Raw genomic sequence first — 18,844 nt, forward strand, 5'->3', positions numbered from 1 at the left:
GTGAAGTGTTCCTCCCCGCAGACTCCGTGTAGCTGTCATTCAGCCCGTCACTGCCACACACGCTTCACTTCATTTGGAAAAAAAAAACCCAAACAAACAAGCAAAATAATAATAATAATAATAATAATAATAATAATAATAATAATAATAATAATAATAATAAACCAATAACAAAAAACAAAACAACATGCTGTTCATATTTTGACTCTGCCCCAAATAAAGTGGCAGCGGACATCATGACGTCACCGCCGGATCAGTGAACTAAAACAATCGACCTCACTCCCCCTGCTTCCCGACGGACCGACCGACCGACCGACCGACCGCACCGCACTCAGCTGACAGACGCCAGCCGGGAGCCGCCTCGTCGTGTGTTCGTCTCCGTCAGCCATCGTAGCGCAGTGCAGCCCCGGTGGCGGAGAAGAAGCAGCTTAAGCAACGACTCCTATCTTTTGTCCGACAACAGCTCAAACAGCATGTCTGCTCAGCCCGGAGAGGAGCTCGGCTCGGAGGGGAAGTGGTTCGGGGATGACTACGAGAGGAACGGCCTGTGTGGGAACACACCGACCCGGTTTGACGAGCAGCGTGAAGATTCAAAGCCGAGCGGCACCGAGGCGGCGGACGACTTGGATCAACAATTTCATCCTCTCCAGGACTACGGGAAAAGGCCTCCCGTTGCTATGGAAACTGCATCCACAGGTAAAGCGGGAGCCTTGTCGTCGATAAGTCTCATTATTTACCGACCCGATGTGTGTCAACAGCATCGGGATTCATTCCAGCTGTCCACAAGTCCAATCGAGTTGTGCACACAGTGATTTTGGCACAAATACCGCCAGAGAAAAGCCATTGGCCACAGAGTTAGTGCGACGACGCACGACCTCTCCGCCAGCTTAACTCAAACTTCTGGGTTTGAAAACACAACGATAACTTTCATTGGATTGGAGAAAAGATCACAAAAAAACGAATCGTGTTAGGACGACTTCTGCCTGGACTCATTCAGACTTACTGGTTACTGCTTTAGCTTTTAACAAATCATCAGATATAACCGTTTCCCCACTAGTCTACACTGGTCCCTGATGAGTTTGGGATGGATGGTTCAGATGAGATGCAGCATGCCATAACAAATAGCCGGCTGAACTTTCAATGGCTTATGAAAAGCTCCAACGTGCAGGCCACACTTCTAATAATAAATACTTATATTTAGTATTTTTGGATATGATGGGTGAGAGGGATGATGAATAGATTAAGGGCCAAAGTGTAAAAAAATAACTTAATCCTACAGTTTATCAAGAGGCGTACTTAACCAAAAGATTTGATTAATCCTGAAGTAAAATGTATTGTGCATGGTGAAGGATTTCCGACCCGTTTTCTTATTGTTGACATTTTAACACTACTGGCTGCTGTGTGTTTGTTGCAGCATCATACAGACCTCAGTTCTAAGTCCGTCACTCTCCTCAGCACAGCTTGGCTCATTCGGCTATTTTTAATCCTGAAGAAACAGGGCTCACTATTCGCATGGTGAGCAAAACTAAAGCCCTGCACTTCCATTGATGAATTCACTGAAAAATTCATGAGATAATGTTAAAAAAAAAAAAAAAAACACTGCCTAGTTTCCTCTTTGCTCCTCTTGCCTCTCTCATTTTAATGGTGATTGCTGCTGTTCCCGAACAAGACAAATTACACAGGTTTGTAGAAAAGAATTATTTAATGCCCAATTCCTTGTGACTATTAAACATCCATAGCTTAAAAAGTTGCATCTGTGAAAAGGCTATTGCCAAATATTCATAACTTATGAATGTAAATTGCAAAATGATGAGCTGATCAATGTGTTTTACTGCACTGAGAGGGAAACAAAGTGTTTGGTTTACTTTCATAATATTGTGCCAGACAAGCTCAGACTTGTGTAGGAGCACACAGACAAACACATACACACACTTTGTTTTGATTCCTAAAAGAGGGAAGAATAATGTCTCCTATTGTCGTGGGTCCTGCTGAGTCTTTTCGATACCAGTGATGTAAATCCCTGTGGCGCTCATGTTCCTGGGAGCAGTGTGGATTTCATCACATCTATCAGAGTGGACGTTTTCCTCTTGACTACATGTGTTCGTCTGTTCAAATCTTTGTCCAGCATATTCACTCCCTTTAGTCACCTCAGTAACACACATTGCTTTTCTACTGGTGGATGATCATCAAATGACATTTTAAGTTTTTAAACTTTTTTTTTTTCTTTTACTGACACCAGACAAGACGTTTGACGCTTAAGCCTTTCAAACAATGACACTGAATCTCTCTTAGATGTCTAGAATTGCCTCTCAGTAATGGATCTGTGCCTGTCCTAAATCTTGTTCACAACATTGATCTACCCACAGGACCCAGATAATGCTGATTTCAGCTGTATTAAATTACCACAGAGCAGAACCTGAGTCTCAAATCACCCAACAGCACAGTGCAGTAGAGTGTTTTGTTTTCAAAAGTTTCCCCATGATCATGTGATGGTTTCAATGGGTCAGTTGCTGCATCATGATCAGGTCCAACGTGCTGTGAAAACCCCTTCATCTGCGCTTGTTTTCAGCAGATGGCGTCTAATACCCTCCCCTTTGCCTCCTGCTGTAGATGAAAACGACATACTGTACACAAACAGTGACACTGCATTTTGACACCATTTCCTTTTCTTGAACAAGTTCTTCATAGCTCATAGTGCATTATAATAGTCACAATATCAGGTCCTGGGAAAGTGCATCAGTCATGAGCTCTCCTAAAATCCTGTGCCTGATAGGTGGATTCAACTCTTGTCTTTCTCCATTTCACCATATCATCGGTGGCAAGGATGAGACAGCATATGTCTGGCTGGGTCTTTGCCATATCTTTCAGATAGAGAGAGCACTTAGTGGGCTCGGCTGGACTGCATCAGCCACAGTGCATTTGTGCCTTTAGCTGGTGAGAGCTTTGCTTCTGTTCCCAGGGGGCTGAGCAGTGCGAGGTCTTTTCAGACTGGATGGTAAAGATGAAATAATGCAGGCGAGGATGGGGATAGGGTGGGGTTTTTGAGGGGTGGGGGGCGCAGCATAATGGCAAAAGAGGCGAGGCTTTGATGGAAAGGTCAATAGTTCAGATGGCCAGACATAGAAAATTGGAAATATAAAGAAGTGTCCTTTCCTTAAATGAAACTTCTAGGTCAGTGTCTGCCTCTGACAAAGGCACTTAGATGTCAGCGGCCAGCAGAGCAGCTCCCATGTGTGAGCCTGTATGTGCTGAGAAATGGGTTGTCTAGCATGTTACATAATTCAATAATGTTTAAAGTGTGTACAATATATATTACTGTGTCTGCTCTATATGATGTCATGGGTCAAAGTAGTCAATTTCTGTGCCACCTTCCAGGTTTTCTATCTCATTTATATTTAGTTAATGCTAAGGGATAAAAGATAAAGGCTGAACAAAAGGAACAAAAGGCTCCACTGCAAGGGACAATAACAACGCATTACTCCCATCATCATATCATTAAATCATAATCACGTCCTTTGACCCCTGTGTGTATCCTGAAAAACAATCCCAAGCCTGCATGTGAAATATGATGCCTCAGTCCGACCATCTAGCCTTTGGGCATGGAGTAATCCCTTAGCAGAGTATTGCAGAACTACTCATGGGATTAGTGCTACCATCAGGAAAGGCAGCTTCAATGGAGTCCAACTATACTTCTGTGCGTAGGTCACACACAAAAGGCCCTCCTGCATGCATCTGTACTTTAATACAGAATTGTGTCTGCACCATTAAAGTGAAATGCCAGTCAAGTCACACTAAAATGACAGCTTTGACCCAGAGCTGACTCTCCATTTATCTATTAATCTCTACACAAGCATAAAAATAAACCGAAAAAGAAAAAAACTGGATCGATGCAGTGAAAGACAGATACTGTATGTACCACGGCTTCAGGATCTGAATGGGGACAGATTAGCTTTTATTTAAACAGTCTCTTGATTGATTTATCTTTGACAAAAGCCACTGGAACAACAACATTTTGTCCTGCATGGCCTTCAGTGATTTTTTCAAAGAATGGTGGGTACACTGACAACTTTTAGAGTAATTGTATGTCCTCATTGTCATGGATCAATGCGACTCAGAGTGGTTGAGTACAGCTGTTCTCCTATCGACCCCTGCTAGTGGTTTTGTTGAACCTCAGCTCTCAGTACAGACCATCTTTGTGTGCTTCATTTTTGCCTTCTTTATTGACATTAAAATGGGCTAGTTAGTGACTTGTATTCATGTATTTGTTGAACCAAGGATATTGTAATCCATACGTAATGAGCATAAATACCACAACTCGAGCTTTTACAGACAGGGGCCATTAAGACTAAGAGTGCATGTTCACTTAAACGTTGACAAATAAGAAAGACACATAGGAATTTAATATTCCATACACATAATAAAATATATACAATAGATTTCACAATAAACAAGTGCTAAAAAATTTTTCGAAATTACTGTCAATTTAATTAGCAAGAATGTGATAAGGATGTGTTATATTCCACACAACAACACATGGCTGTATTTTCTAAACATTCTTGGGAATGATACTGGAAAAGAACAACAACTTACCCAACAAATTTCAAACTAAAGTTCAACCATAAAGAAGCAGTATTTTCATGAGAAAGTTGTTCTATTTATTTAGTGATTTATTCCTGTTTGGCCAAAATGAAGGCAGAACGTTGGTAATATAGTCAGAAAACCAACAAGAACATACTCAGATATTGTTACAAGGAAAAAACATATTTAACCGGATAAAAACCTCATCTTATTACAAAATCCAACATTACTTTTCTAAACACCGTGCAACCCCTATTTTAAAAGACAATTAATTCCTACAATGATAGAGCTAAAGCGTAGCATGGCTCCGAAAGAAGAGCTCACCGAGCATCTCAACGTATTGGTTTCCACAAGGTCACGTTGTGAAAAAGTACTCTTGAAAGGCAACACCACAGTGGAGTGGGTCATGAAGGGAATAGCTACAGTGCTGTAGATTCACTGATGTTTGAGATGTACAGCTGAGATCCCACTGAGAAGGATGACCTCTACTTGAGCAACACATAGTGAAAGAACTTGTCTTTCAAAGTCAGTGAGGCTTGTTTTGTAATGGGCTATGTGTTCAGAAACAGCTCATGAGAGTTAGTTCATTTTATTCCAGCTGGTAACTGCAGTGGATCACTCCGTTTTTTCAGGGTAAACCCTGCTGTTCAGTTAATCCTTAGTTTCAAAATGGCAATATATTCATTTTGAAACTCCGGCTCTTTTCATTTTGTGTTGTCTGTAGTCTGGTAATTAGGAGCCCATTCCTGAGTATAGCACAGATTGTCAGGCTGCATTAGCATCGGAGCTGCTCTGGCTGTCCAGAGGACAACAAAAGGACTGCTCTCCCTCAGCACATCCACCAGGGGACAAATGTAGATACTACGCGTACAGACCAGAAGTGTCCGTACATTACTTTCCATGTAGTTTTCCCGTATGTTTAAAAACGTGGATGCGTACTGTAGTCTTTTGAGTCTGAATAGTGAGATGTTCCCAAAAATGAACGATAAATGCCGTTTTTGCAATAATTCACGCTGTGCTCAACTCCATTTATACTAAATTGCAGAATTTCAGGATGATAGACATATAGGAGGAAAAAATGGATGTACGTGGGGTTTTACAAATCTTACAAAAAAGCTGCCTATGCATGTTACTTGTTTTGTGTGTACACAGATTTCTACACCTAAAGATACACATTTTTGTGCATTTGGCCCTGAGACTTATTTAACTCTACCATACTTTCAGTGACATGATTATGTTGTATGGCTACAATGCTGGCAGAAAATTCCTCTGTTGTCATGTCCAATCCTATCTGAGTGCAGCAAAGCATTGCTCCAGCCCGGGGGGGGGGGTTGTTCCCAGCACTATGTACTATGCTCTATCAGCGTGTTCAAAATGCCCCAAGACTTCACACAGCAACTTCATTAAGTATCTGATCAGAGCAGCCTCCTTTTTGGCCGTTAAAAACAAGCATCTAGCTTTTTAATTGTTGCAGATGACTCATGCAACTGCTGGTGAGTTCATGTATAGGCTGATGGAGAGAGGCGTGTTCTTCACAGGTTTTATCGGGCCTAAGTGCTTCCCACATCTGCACAGTAGTTATTTGTCCAGTAAAATCAGTGAGTGTTAGGTTACGGTGGCGTTGCCAGGGTGATGGCTGATGAGAGTACACTAAGAGGATTATACATCAGTTGGCTTTGGTAGTACATCAAGGGCATTCATGGCACCCAACTAGACTTGGTTTAACAGCTATGCCCATCTATTCTGCATACTGCTTGGATCCAAAGGCAGCGTGAGTTTTGATATACATGTCAGCCCATTAAATACAAAATAACCCGAATCTTAACCCAATCTGGGGGAGATTTACTTCTCTATGTCATAATTGCCCCTCCTCCTCTGTCTGAGCTTGGGTGTGTAGTGTTTACGCCATTGTACTTGGGTATGATGTATTGTTAATGACCAAGGCTGCAGCAGGAGGAGAGAAAGCAGAAGGAAAGGGTGGCAGGGCTCTTTAGAGGAAGTAAAAGGAGGGACGGGATGTCCTGACCTGTTGGGTGTTCTGTCAGTCAGTCTGCATCCTCCAGAGCTAACCCTCAGGGTTCTATTTTAAATCTTCCCCCTTTATCCAGCCCAGCAGCTGGACATGGCCTATTTATAGACCACCGCTGCCCGGGAGAAACATGGCTCGAGAAGAGGAGGAGGAGCTCAGTTTGTGGAAGCGAAAACGCTGACTGGTACACAGCACAACAGAAATCAAATCTCTTTTCATGTTTGTTTTTGGGCTGGGACTGTTTGTTTCTGTGAGTTTGTTGCTGGTGTTAAAAGGGTTTGACTGGAAGTGGGCCATAAAGTCAACAAATCTTAACACTTGACTTGACCTTGACTTTTGACCTGATGGTTCTAAATAGAATTCTTATCAAATCCGTGGCCTCCTGTTTTTTAAGTTATATGCAATGTGAACAGCGTTGAATGTACCTCTACAGTACTGTAACAAATTATTCAGTGAGATGTTGAGTGATATTTCACAGCAGAGCCCACACAAACTCACTCACAGCTAGTCACTGTCTGTCCAGTTTTTAAATGACCAATAACACTGCAACTGCCTTACTGCAATCATCATTATCTTCCTCACTTGTGTGTGTGTTGAATACCTCCCTGCTGTTAGCATACAATGTTTTAAAATATTTACTTTATATACATTTATCATTTAGCTGTTTTGTCAGCCTCAATGAACTCAGATTAAACATTTTTTGTTTTGGAATGGCCAGATGGCAGCTGGCACATGAGACAGAGTCTACATTGTTACGAATTTGTGTAAGCATGTTTTCATCTTGTTTCATTATGTTTTGATAGTCGTGTGATTTGTCACGGTATGTGCAGAATTAGTAATTACAGTGTAGAGATGAGACTTCAGGCAGGCCTTTGCCTGCGTGACTTAGGGCAGACTCTAGTTGTGGCACTGTATTTTTTTTAGGGTCTGAACAATCCCCCTTTGTCCCACGCTGGGTACAAGTACCCTCTGTTACTGCTGCCTCACTGATCTGCACAGCCGTACACCCAGCCTGACTGTTGTGCTCTCAGTGCCACAACCTCTCTCTCTGCCAGCAGCACCTAGTCAAGCAGAGCCTTGTTTTACTGGATGTTTCCATTAATCAAACTGCTCAGGCTGATTTGATTTGATCTGTTCATTTTACACAGTGTTGCTGTTCTTCGTCTCTTTTCCTTGTGCCTGTCCTCACCAAGTTTCATGCTTTTCTCCCTCTTTCGGCCTTTGTAGATGACCCCATGTCTGGTCTCTTCAGGAAGCCTATGAATGATGACGGTGATGTGTACACTTCCCTGCTGTCCAATCAGAGCTTCACATCGAGCCGGGAAGCTTCCTACCTGTCAGAAGATATGAAGCCCTCCAAGTCGTCCACTGGCTCGTCTGCCCTGGACGACTTCTCCAGTGACACCTACAGCTTCAGCTCTAGCACCAAGATGACATATGACCTCGTCGATGACATGCCGAAATCCCTGCTGGGCTCAGATAAGACAGAATCCTACAATTACATGGACATAAGCCATGGGGATGAGCACCATGATCAGCATCAGGGAGGTCAGCACAGCCTGGTGGACATGGGCTCAACTACTCATGACTTGCTGGGAAGCTACATAGACAAGAACCCTGGAAGACATGAGGAGGATGAGGAGGGAGAAGAAGAAGAAAACCTAGGTCCAGCACTGGGTTCCCACTCTTTCCCATACGTGGAAGAGCCCTCTGATGAGGAGCTGTCAGACTACCGCTCCTACCAAAACCTGGGTGGCACCCCACAGACAGCCAGCCCAGTAAAGATCACCTTGACCGCGTCCCAGCCACCAGCTGCCAAGATGGAGCTGCAGCAACATCCCCCTCCGGTCAGTGTGTCTGAGCGGGAAAACGTCCTCAGCGTGGGCTTGCAGGGGCTTCCCACTGTGACGCTATCAGAACCAGAGGATGACAGTCCTGCTTCCACTCCCAACGCTTCACCAACACGTAGGCGCGCACACACACACACACACACCAGATATGGAAGAACGGCATATGTCATCAATCATCAATAATGACCACTACTTGCATATGTGTACATTTACTAACATTAGGTACGAGCCAGGATTGATTCTTTTCCGTCATAGGAATTGTTTTATTTCTTCTTTCAAAGGTCACATATACTAAGTCTAACTTACATGGGCAGGTGTTGTATGTCTAGATTTGTAAGATGAATTAACTTTAACAATAAAATGTGTCTTCATTTGTTTTGTGAGCAGAAAAAGAATTCCCTTCCCATGAAATGTTCAAAGCTGACGCAGTGAAGTCTGCAGTTTCCAAAAGTGCAGGTGGTAAGGCCGGCAGCAGGGAGCAAGATGGCAGCAGTGCAGAGTCTGGAGACTCAGAGATTGAGCTGGTATCTGAGGAACCTTCCAAGGCCAGTAGCAACCCATTTGACCAGCCACCTAAAAGCAAGGGAGCTTCCAGCCAGCCTAACAACCCCTTTGACAATCCCCCAGTCGCCAAGGGTGGTTTTGGCCTGGCTGGCAACCATGCTCCACCCACAGCCTACAGCATTCTGAGGGAAGAGAGAGAGGCAGAGCTCGACAGTGATCTCTTCATTGAGTCTGCATCAGAGGAGAGCCCAAAGAGAGAGCAGGGCTTCAGTGCCCCAAAGCCGGGAGTCAGCTCTCCCTCTCCCTTGGTTCCCAGCATTGTCCCTCCCTGCAGTACGGCTGAGGTGGTGCCAGGCGAGTCCCTTATCACAGAAAAGTCCAAGACCCCAGTGAAAGCAGAGGAAGATCGCCCCAGCAAGCCCAAGCCCCCCACTGCTGCTGTGCCCCCAGAGGTGCGAGTGGAACCTCTGAAGCCGAATCAGGACGACATGTACAAGCACCCTACTGAGAGCAAAGGAGACCAAGGAAAACCTGTGGCATCAATGTTTCTGGAGGGCTTTACCAAACAAAAAGGTTAGTATTTTCTAAGCACTACATGGTTCCCCTCCGCCCGAAAATTCAAGAATAAATACTCTGCAGCTTTGTCACAATGTCTAGATGTCAGACAAAACATGTCTGTACTATGTTCATTGCTGTCACCTTGGCTGATAAACTACTATCAGGAGAACTGGCTTTCCAGAAACAGAGTGGTCATTGTGTTGAACAGTTAGTTGTCCTAGTATGTCCTAGTAAATATCAGATCTGCATTTGTGTTTGAAAACTCGTATCAAAGTTAGGGGATAAAAATGATAACAGCAAATTTCAGAGTAAATGACTAACAGATACATGTTTGTTTACCTCCTGGCAACCTCCTGCATGATGTGCTGTTGCACCTTTTGTTGACAAGGCTGGGAAAGTAAAAGGGGGTCGACTGAGAGGTGGGATATTCCACTGCTGAGTGTGTACCTCTCTGCCAGCAGTGGGTGGGAAAGCCTGTGTGGCACTTTCTTGAAGTCTACTTCCCCCTGGTGGTATGTTTAAGAAAAGAAATTAGATGCATAAGAATTCACTGAGTCACATTTACGGTGATGAATGATGAATACAATTCAAAAGGTCTGTCATCTCCTCTATCATGTAACATAAACATTCCTCTCCACTTTCAGTCTAAGATGGTGCAAATCTGAAGATTAAAAAAAAACAAAAAACAAAAAACAACTTTCTCTAAGCATCTTGACAGGATCCAGCCTTTTACTTCACCGAACATTATGTGATTAGATAAGACTGACAAGGCAGCTGCAATCAGCAAGAGTTAATGCCGTCTAAGCTGGTAGCTTTTGGCTGCTCTGTGTCCTTGTGCACAGTGGGTTTACATAATCCTGTGTTAAAACTGGGGCATGCTCCCTCTTAGGGGCTTTCAAGACAACTGCTTAAATTTTACCAAGCTCTCTCTCATAAAAGCAACAACACTGGAGTGAATGCTGTGGTTTTCATCAGTTCCTCTGTGGCTGTGGAGAGACAGGTGCATGTGGTTCCCATAATTTCCTGTGTTTACTACAGATGCATTGTCGTTGTACAGGATGTCAAAATGGCAGATATCTAGTTCTTTATATGATTTATCCAATTTAATAAACAGACCTGAATTTATATTAAACGAAAGGGCCACTCTTGCTTTGTTTACTGAGTACAAGAAGGTTCTAGAAATGCTAAAAAAAACAGGTCACGTTTTTCCTCCACCACTAGAGGGCATATTACACCTTTGTAATTGCTGCCGTTACAAACTAACAGATATTGTTTTCATCAGTCAGTGCACTGCCACATCAGTTGCCATAGCAACAGTGATGGGGGAGCTCTGGCTCAAAGAAATGCGTTTTTTTCCCTTTCCACTTGGTTGGTATTGGTATTGGCGAGTCTTTCAAGTCTACGTTGAGCAGAAGGTGTGAGGTGTGGCGGTCTGCAGGGGGGAGGACTGAGACAACAGGGCTCAGGATTACATGATGACGTTAGTGCCAATCTATAAAGGAATTGTTTTCTGCTCAGTGCTGACATCACAGTGACTCTGCCTTTTTTCTAGCAATTAGTAGGAAGCATCTTTTGATACTTCTTTCAGCCCCTGGTATTTTTATAGCTACATTTGTATTTCAAGTTTGGACTTAGTAAATCATAAAGCACAAAAACATCCTGAAGGCACTAAACAAGGAGCTTTGTGCTGTAAGGAACAGCATCTCATGCTATGAATTATTAAAGCACCACCACTTGGCCTCTTCATTTATCAGTAGTTGTAGTGGAAACAGCTATTTAAATCTCTGGCTTCAACCTTAGGTATTGTTAAGTGCAAATAAAGGCCAGGGGAGTTTGACATTCGCTACATTATTTCATAGTAACATGCTCCCACGTCAAACCATATTCACAAACCAAAGAATATGCTGGAAGGAAAGCCAGAATGCCGGTCTGTACCTCACAATGCATCCACAAAGTATGATAACCCTCTCACCACATGCAATACCACCATTATTAGTCTTTTGTTGTGTTACTGCAAAAGGTAGTGTACATAGAGAAAAGCTGAGCCTCTGACATTCACCACTCTCCCTCCTAACCCCTCAGGCTCTTAATCATTGCATGGATGGTTTGGTGCAGCAACAGTGGTGTGGTGTTTACAATTTCGACCCCCCCCCCCCCCCCCCCCACACACACACACACACACACGCGCGCACCGACATACGCACTTTCCCTGCTCTTTTTCTTCTGCCCAGTGCTGCTCCACAGCATCAGTCTGTCTGCTCTGCAAGCCGGCAGCACCTAGGAAACCTTTCCTCCCTCCCTCCCTTCTTCCCTCTCTGTCATCTCATCCTCTCTCCCGCATCCTTTTTGACCATTCATGCCTTTCTGGGATGAGTGAGTAAGTCGGTGCTACTGAAGAGGGAGACAAAGAAGATAACGGAGGCCATACAGAGAAAGACAGAGAGAGCAGGGACATATCCGATCACCAGCATGCAGGCCACCGCAGACGTGACCAAGAAGGAAAGCTCCTGGAGCAGCTGGAAGGGCCAGGGTACTGATGTGTTTACTGTGTTCATGCTACTTAATTACGTTTTTTGGCTGATAGATGGACTGCTACCTCAGCATGTAGGTTAAATATTTGTCAAACTATAGGCATTTAGACTTGTGTCTATTTCTGTGTGCTTTTCATGCATACATTTGCCATCTACTTACATTTGTGAGGTGTTGAGAAATCGACTGGCATTGTTTACCTGCACTCCGTTTTCCATGGACACACCCTGATGACAGATCATTTCTGCTGCATGTCTGTGTTGTTAAAAAAAAAGGGGGGGGAAGGGGTGAGAGACGCTGGTGGGTGTTTTAGACAGTATTAATGTACCAGCATGCTGAGAGCCTTCTGTTTTGGCTGCATGTTATTATGGATGCCAGTGTTGTGGACTAAGGGGTGTCATTGTTATCACCCCCCACCCCACTTTGCAACCATGAAACGGAGCTGGTTTTACGTGGCGTATGCTCTGTTTTTGTGTAATGAGGCAGTCTGAGCATCCGGACGGCACTGACAGACTGTCTCCATGGTAACCAGGGCACACCCATCCTGATTACATCAGCCCTATCTCCTCAGCTGCCATGGCGCCTTGCAGAGACTGGGCCAGATCAGAGTATCCTCCGTCTGTCTGATTCCATAGCATGCAGGGCTCGTAGATCAGGCCAAAACAGAAAATGGCGCCGCTCCCTGCACACTGGTTGTGGCTTGTTGTCTGCCAATTTTTTTGTTTTAAGCACTAGAAATAAAAGAGCATGGCTAAATTGTTGTATACCAAAAGAGACTGCAGCATTCACTGACTGTTGTTGTATAGTTTTATAAAAACCTCTCAATGATAAAGCATCATTATCATTTTTGTCTGAATCATTATCCATTTCATTTGGGCTGAACTGTGTAACATGACAGCCTATCTGATGTGTCCACTACATTAGGAACATATCAGATTAAGTTGAGGTATTCAATAAAGCAAGGGATGACATTGTGTACATTCAGTCTTGAAAGCCTATACACCACCTTGAAGCTGTGTGCATTTTGTTTAGTCATTCTGCCTGCACATGGACAGTACTGACTCACTGTCACCAAACAAGCATTAATTTTAAAATTCCAGCTATAGGCAAGATATGTCGACTGTCTGCTATATTATCAAAGAAGTCCTAAAAATATAGCAAAACAAAAAAGCTCTTGTGTTGTATGTTCAGAAAGGCTTATTTTTATTTGCTGATTCAAGTCACTATTTGATTTTTACAAGGCAAAAGTCATTTACAGTCAAGCTTTGGGATAGTTCAGACATAGAGCAACAGATTTTCTTTTAACATAACTATAAATTACTTACTGCTAGATATTTGGGTTGATGTACAGAACTATTCAAATAGGTTCAGATATATAGAAATATACTATAGTAACAAAAAAAGACAAGGGAGGATTGCATTGCAGACTTATGCTGGAACTTTTTTGCACTGTTGGCATAAAGCGGTCTTGTAATTAGCGCCATTGGCTGCTATTTCATTTGTTATTTGCTGATCTGTATGTAGTGAATCTAAAATCTAATGAACTAATGCTCATTCTTCAGTATCCAAAGGAGAAACTCTGTATTCTCAGTCACAAAAGCTGAACTATTTCCTGAATCAGAAATTAAGATGCCCATGCCCATTATTACAAGGTCTGAACTTATTATGCATGACTCCAAGTTCCAACTGATGCAGACCCGGTCCTTGAATCTCAGCTGTCACAGACTATTGGCAAAGGAAGCGCCTTTGCATGTTTGCTCAATCTGGCTGATGGCTTGTTTGAGGCCACAAGAATGTCTTCAGTGATTTAATGAGGTCAGGCTAAACTAGTTCCATTAAAGAAAAGGGGGAGGGGAATCATTATTGTCACTGGTGCTAATCATTTGCTCTAGTTTTTGCTTGGGTGTAAGTGCTGAATATTGTAGGAAAGGGTAATAGAAACAAACAGGGCTCAACAGGCAGATTCAACATCCTGTGTTCAGTATTGTGGACAGGGTGGTCCTGAAAGCTGAGAAGAACAGACATGCTGTGATACAGTTGTTACTATTCTACATATTCTATAAACCTTGTGGCTTTTATGTATATATAAACACATATGTATATACACACACACATATGTATATACATACAGACTTAGGTTTTAATCACATTTAGAAATTAAAATGTTATATAGTTTAAACAAGTTAGAAGCTTTCTTGTTTTGCAGTCTGAAATTAGAAATTTAATACAATCTAAGCTAGGACAGCGACACGATAAGTTAATATTTTAAGGCCTTCGTGCTGCCTTTTTGCATTTATTGAAAGACTTGATAACTAAAAGGCATTGTCTTAAACCTGCCATTGTCCTTTTGTGCTCCACAATTAAGGGAGTGGCTAGCTTCACGTGTGTAGACACATTATGTGTCACTGATTCCCCTGTTTCAGAGCAAATGAATCTCTCTCTGTTCCCAAAGGACCATTCTCCCCCCTCCCTCTTCCCCTTTCAGCCCCTCCCTTCCTCCTCCTCTCCATCTTTCAGTGAGTGGTAGGGAGAAAATGGAGCATGGTAACTATGGTAACTGCATCAGGCAGGTGCTCGAGCAGCTCCTTGCCACCAAACCATTTTAATAGGCTGGCAGATTATTGCTACAGTCTGTGTGTTTGTTTTAGTATGCGTTTCTACACTAGTCCACTCATCTGTAGCTGGAGTTATATGATGCAATCATTACACAAGAAGGGGAGCTGGGTTTCCATTTTCAATTTTATAACAATAGATTTTACTTTTGCAGTGTCTTAGTAGTCTTTGCCATGTGTCAGTAGGTCAGCAGGGCGTTGGTTAAAAGTCTGAGCATTAGAATACAGCATAAAAGGGCTCAGAGAAAGAGCATGTTTGTATGTCTGTGTGTGTGCTGGATTGCAATGTCGTTCTTTGGCAACCGCGCCCCACAGACATCGTCCCTCCCTCCCACCTCCCTCAGCCCCTAGCCGGCTACGGCAGATGCTGATTTGCTGTAATGGCTGAGGTCCCTCCCCTCCTGAGCAGGGGGGACTCCCCCTTCAGTGCTCTCCTTTTGTCTGTGCATAAAGCAGCTGCCTCTTTCCCTGTTCAGCCATGGGAGCCGCAGGTCAGTACACGCTTCTACTGCACTAGCTAAAGCTTTTCAGTCTGTGTGCAGCCTGAGCAGCACATCACAAGGCACAGTCGTCTGTTGCTGGTCAACACCTGTCAGTCTCTCGCAGTCTGTTGATGCGGCTGTGTGCTCTTAGAGCTGCTGTGTGTGATACCTGTGCCTGTTTTGTATGTGTGAGCATCTCCATTCAAATCAGGAGCCAGGAGATGGTTTGTTAGTAGTGACAGCATGAGCAGACTTTGTGGGGAGGGGTGTTATGTGCTTGGGAACATGTTGAACATGAATCTGTTTCCATGGTTTCTGAATGAGTAGTTTTTGATTTCATGGTACTGTGATACACGGGCACTGCCAATTATTACTTGGGATTGGTTAAAAAAAAATAAACACAGATCATACATGTTATATATGAGAGGCGCGTGCAACTAGCAGACACTCTCTTGGTCACAATGGCTTTTCTTTCACTACCCAGGTTTAGCCAGCTTTTTTGGCATCCACAGATGCCTTTCAGTGGAGAGTAAAGATGGCCGTCATCACTATGCTGCTCACAGCTCCATGGCTAAAATTAGAGCAGGCAGGCAGGCGGACAGCAAAGAGAGGAAGTTACCAAAGGGACCACAGTAGCAATTTTCTCTTCTTCATGGCCACGTAACTTTACATTATTGTAGCAGTTGTACTCACCTCCCTGTATGACAAACATTTCCAGGTGTTGAATTGTAACCCCTAGCAGAGCTGAAGTGGTGGTGGGGTAGGCAATTGGTTCAGCAGAGGTGAAACAAGCAGCCAAAAGCTCTCATGGAAACGGGTCCATGTTTTCAGACGAATGCCAAAGGAGGACCGTGTCGGCTGCTGGAGCTGTAATGGTACACTGGGCTAATCCTCAGTCATCACATCTCTGTAATCTTTGCTAGTGGCTTTGAATTACAGGCTCCACCAGCCTAAAAAGAAAAGAAGTGTTAGAAGGAAAATGGTGCGGCCATATGTACGAGTGTCTACTGGGATGTTGATGTTGTGTATTCCAGCCATTTTTTAGTGATGGCTTTGTTTAGAGAAATAGGTTTCACTGCACAAATGAGATACTGCATTAAAACAGTGTCATCCTTCATCACTGACCTTGTCCTTCCAGGTCATATTGAACTGCTGACAGTGTAACTGTTTCTGCTGTTGCTGCCCTTACAAAGCTATCAGTCAATCATTAATTGAGCTGTTAGGAGCCAGCCGAGGTGGCCCCTCTGTGTAATGTGCCTGTTTGTATGTATACTTGTATATGTATGAGACCAGACCAGGTGCTGCAGCTGATAAGCACACATCAGATAGAAACATGGGGCCTCAGACTGTGGAACTCACTCAACAAGTGAGGGTCAGCTTTTATCCACTTTTATCCACTCCAAAGTTAGTGCTATATATATATATACACAAAGTGATGTTGTGAATGTTTTCATCTTACAAGTAAAGTAGGGGTGCCTTCAACTTACAGCTTGACAGCTTCATCTAACCTAATGAAAAGCTGGGTTAAAACAGGATCACATGATGCCAGGAGCTCTCTGAGGATGTAGGGTTGTGAAAAGCTTCCAGATATTTGACCCAAATGTGTGGTGTGTATCAATCTGCAGCAGACTAATTCACCGTGAAAAGGATACAGCCATGAATGCCCAGCCCTACGTGTTAAGAAGTGATCAGATGATGCTGTTTGTAGGTCCTGACCCTGCTTGTCCTTGTTCTGTCCCTGCTCCCCCTCAGCGATTGACCTGCTCTACTGGAGGAATGTGAAGCAGTCTGGGGCCGTGTTCAGCAGCGTCCTCCTGCTCCTCTTCTCCCTGACCCAGTTCAGCGTGGTCAGTGTTGGAGCCTACTTAGCTTTGGCAGCCCTCTCTGCCACCATCAGCTTCAGGATCTATAAGTCTGTGCTCCAAGCTGTGCAGAAGACTGATGAGGGACATCCTTTCAAGTGAGTGAAACACAAAGCCGATGAGTGAAACTCTGAATTTAGTCAAAGGTCTGCAGATATCATTTGAGATCATTTGTCTTATTTGTGTTTTTCATTACCAGAGCCTACCTGGAGATGGAAATTGCTCTATCCCCGGACCAGATTAGTAAATATGCTGACAAAATCCTGCTGTACACCAACACCTGTATGAAGGAGCTCCGCAGACTGTTCCTTGTGCAAGATCTGGTTGACTCCTTGAAGGTTTGTGTCACACTCTCATACCTTCAAAGCAAACATGAATATATATTCACAGAATCTTGTCCTATAGATAAAAGCAATGTTTGTCTGTTTCAGTTTGCTGTTCTGATGTGGCTGCTGACCTATGTGGGTGCTCTCTTTAATGGCCTGACCCTGCTCATCTTAGGTGAGGTTATCATGGCTCAGTGCGTCGCCCACTCCAGCTTCCAAACACTGATGTTGACTCACACACATATCTCAGCATTTCAGCCTTTTAGAAGACTCAATGAACAAAACATAAGTAACAGCTTTGTTATATCATGTGTCATTAATGAGAACAGCGTGTCCTTATTGCCGTGCAAGAGCTACATTTAACATTTCACCACCGGCCTCTATCTGTTTACTTTTCCAGTTTACCTTTGATAAGTACAGTGGTCTGGGGCCCTTCTGACACAAATGTGTTCCCATTTAAACACATTTCCACTGAGTGTATGAATAATTTAATATTACTGTGTCTGTACCTCTACAGCTGTGGTGTCCATGTTCACCATGCCTGTGGTCTATGAGAAACATCAGGTGGGAATTTAAACTTCATGGTTTCCTAAGAGGTGCCCACTTTTGCAATTGTTGTCCAGTGTACATAACAGTCATTTTGTTTCTGTTTTCAGACACAGATTGATCAATATGTGGGACTAATAAGGACCCAGGTCAACTCTGTGGTGGGGAAGTGAGTGTCATTTTTTTGTTCAAAACTTCGCTGAAGGTATATGAACACGTAGCTGCAAGCACCAGCTGTGAGCAAAGGCAAAGCAAGAAAAAATTTTTTAGCAAACCCTTTTCACACGCAGGATGGTTTCTACTGAGCTGTTTTGCCCGTCAGCTGACAAAATACCTCTTCCTTATTAGTACTGCTGAGGTGGGCTTGTGCCTTGAAGTTATCCTGGATGTTCAACAGGATGAAAGAACGAGAACTGCTTTGAAGAAATCTTTTTGGGAAAAGTTTCATATTAAACTGAGTGAAAGAGACTTTATATTCACGTGCTCTAATAACGCTGCTCTAAAATGGTCAGCTGAAGTCCACAACCGCCTTTAGTTTTTTGACTGAACGCTAACTTGGCCCATTGGTTTTTAATAATTCTCATAAAAAGACACAAGTAAATAATGTGGTCTTATCTTAAGACTTTGTTTTTTTTCTGTGCAGGATCCAGGCAAAGATCCCTGGAGCCAAGAGGAAGGAGGAGTAGACCTATCTGTCTCACTGTGAAGCTGACAGTCCAGTCCAGCTCAGTCAGGCAGGTCGCTCACTGTTGAAGAGCCTGGTTGTCATCTGTGGGGCGTAGTGCTATGTCATTTTGGTGTTCTCTAAAAGCATCCACTGGAGAAGCCTTCACCCTGTCTATAACAGTCGAAACACTAACACAGTCACACTTACATAATCTTGTTTCTAGGTAGACAAGTACACAACTCAAAAACAAAAGAAGAAACTGACTTTTTTTGTGTTGCTTATTATAAAAGTGCATGAAGTC

General features: G+C 43.4%; 1 protein-coding gene across 4 annotated transcripts; it reads left to right on the forward strand.

Annotated features, from left to right (window-relative positions):
- The first annotated feature begins 308 nt into the window (after positions 1–308).
- On the forward strand, positions 309–18,601 carry rtn1a (reticulon 1a). Of its 4 annotated transcripts, XM_029493235.1 has the most exons (9): positions 309–696; positions 7,835–8,572; positions 8,845–9,534; positions 16,895–17,102; positions 17,204–17,342; positions 17,436–17,505; positions 17,848–17,894; positions 17,987–18,045; positions 18,520–18,601. In XM_029493235.1, the coding sequence occupies exons 1-9, from the start codon at positions 474–476 to the stop codon at positions 18,560–18,562; spliced, it is 2,217 nt and encodes a 738-aa protein (XP_029349095.1). In that variant the 5' UTR covers positions 309–473; the 3' UTR covers positions 18,563–18,601. The 4 variants fall into 4 exon arrangements, with proteins under 4 accessions (XP_029349095.1, XP_029349096.1, XP_029349097.1 ...); XM_029493236.1 differs by lacking the exons at positions 7,835–8,572; positions 8,845–9,534 and having other exon boundaries at positions 474–696; XM_029493237.1 differs by lacking the exons at positions 309–696; positions 7,835–8,572; positions 8,845–9,534 and adding an exon at positions 11,931–12,049.
- Positions 18,602–18,844: the final 243 nt, after the last annotated feature.

Source organism: Echeneis naucrates, chromosome 22, assembly GCF_900963305.1.
Source record: "Echeneis naucrates chromosome 22, fEcheNa1.1, whole genome shotgun sequence".
Classification (NCBI taxonomy): Eukaryota; Metazoa; Chordata; class Actinopteri; order Carangiformes; family Echeneidae; genus Echeneis; species Echeneis naucrates.

What these genes read in the sequence shown, in the direction of transcription:
- rtn1a (XM_029493235.1), top strand. Translation starts at nt 474, where the DNA reads ATGTCTGCTCAGCCCGGAGAGGAGCTCGGCTCGGAGGGGAAGTGGTTC. An exon ending in TATGGAAACTGCATCCACAG is followed by an intron (nt 697 to 7,834) that starts GTAAAGCGGGAG and finishes CGGCCTTTGTAG; the next exon opens with ATGACCCCATGTCTGGTCTC. An exon ending in GGGCTTTACCAAACAAAAAG is followed by an intron (nt 9,535 to 16,894) that starts GTTAGTATTTTC and finishes GCTCCCCCTCAG; the next exon opens with CGATTGACCTGCTCTACTGG.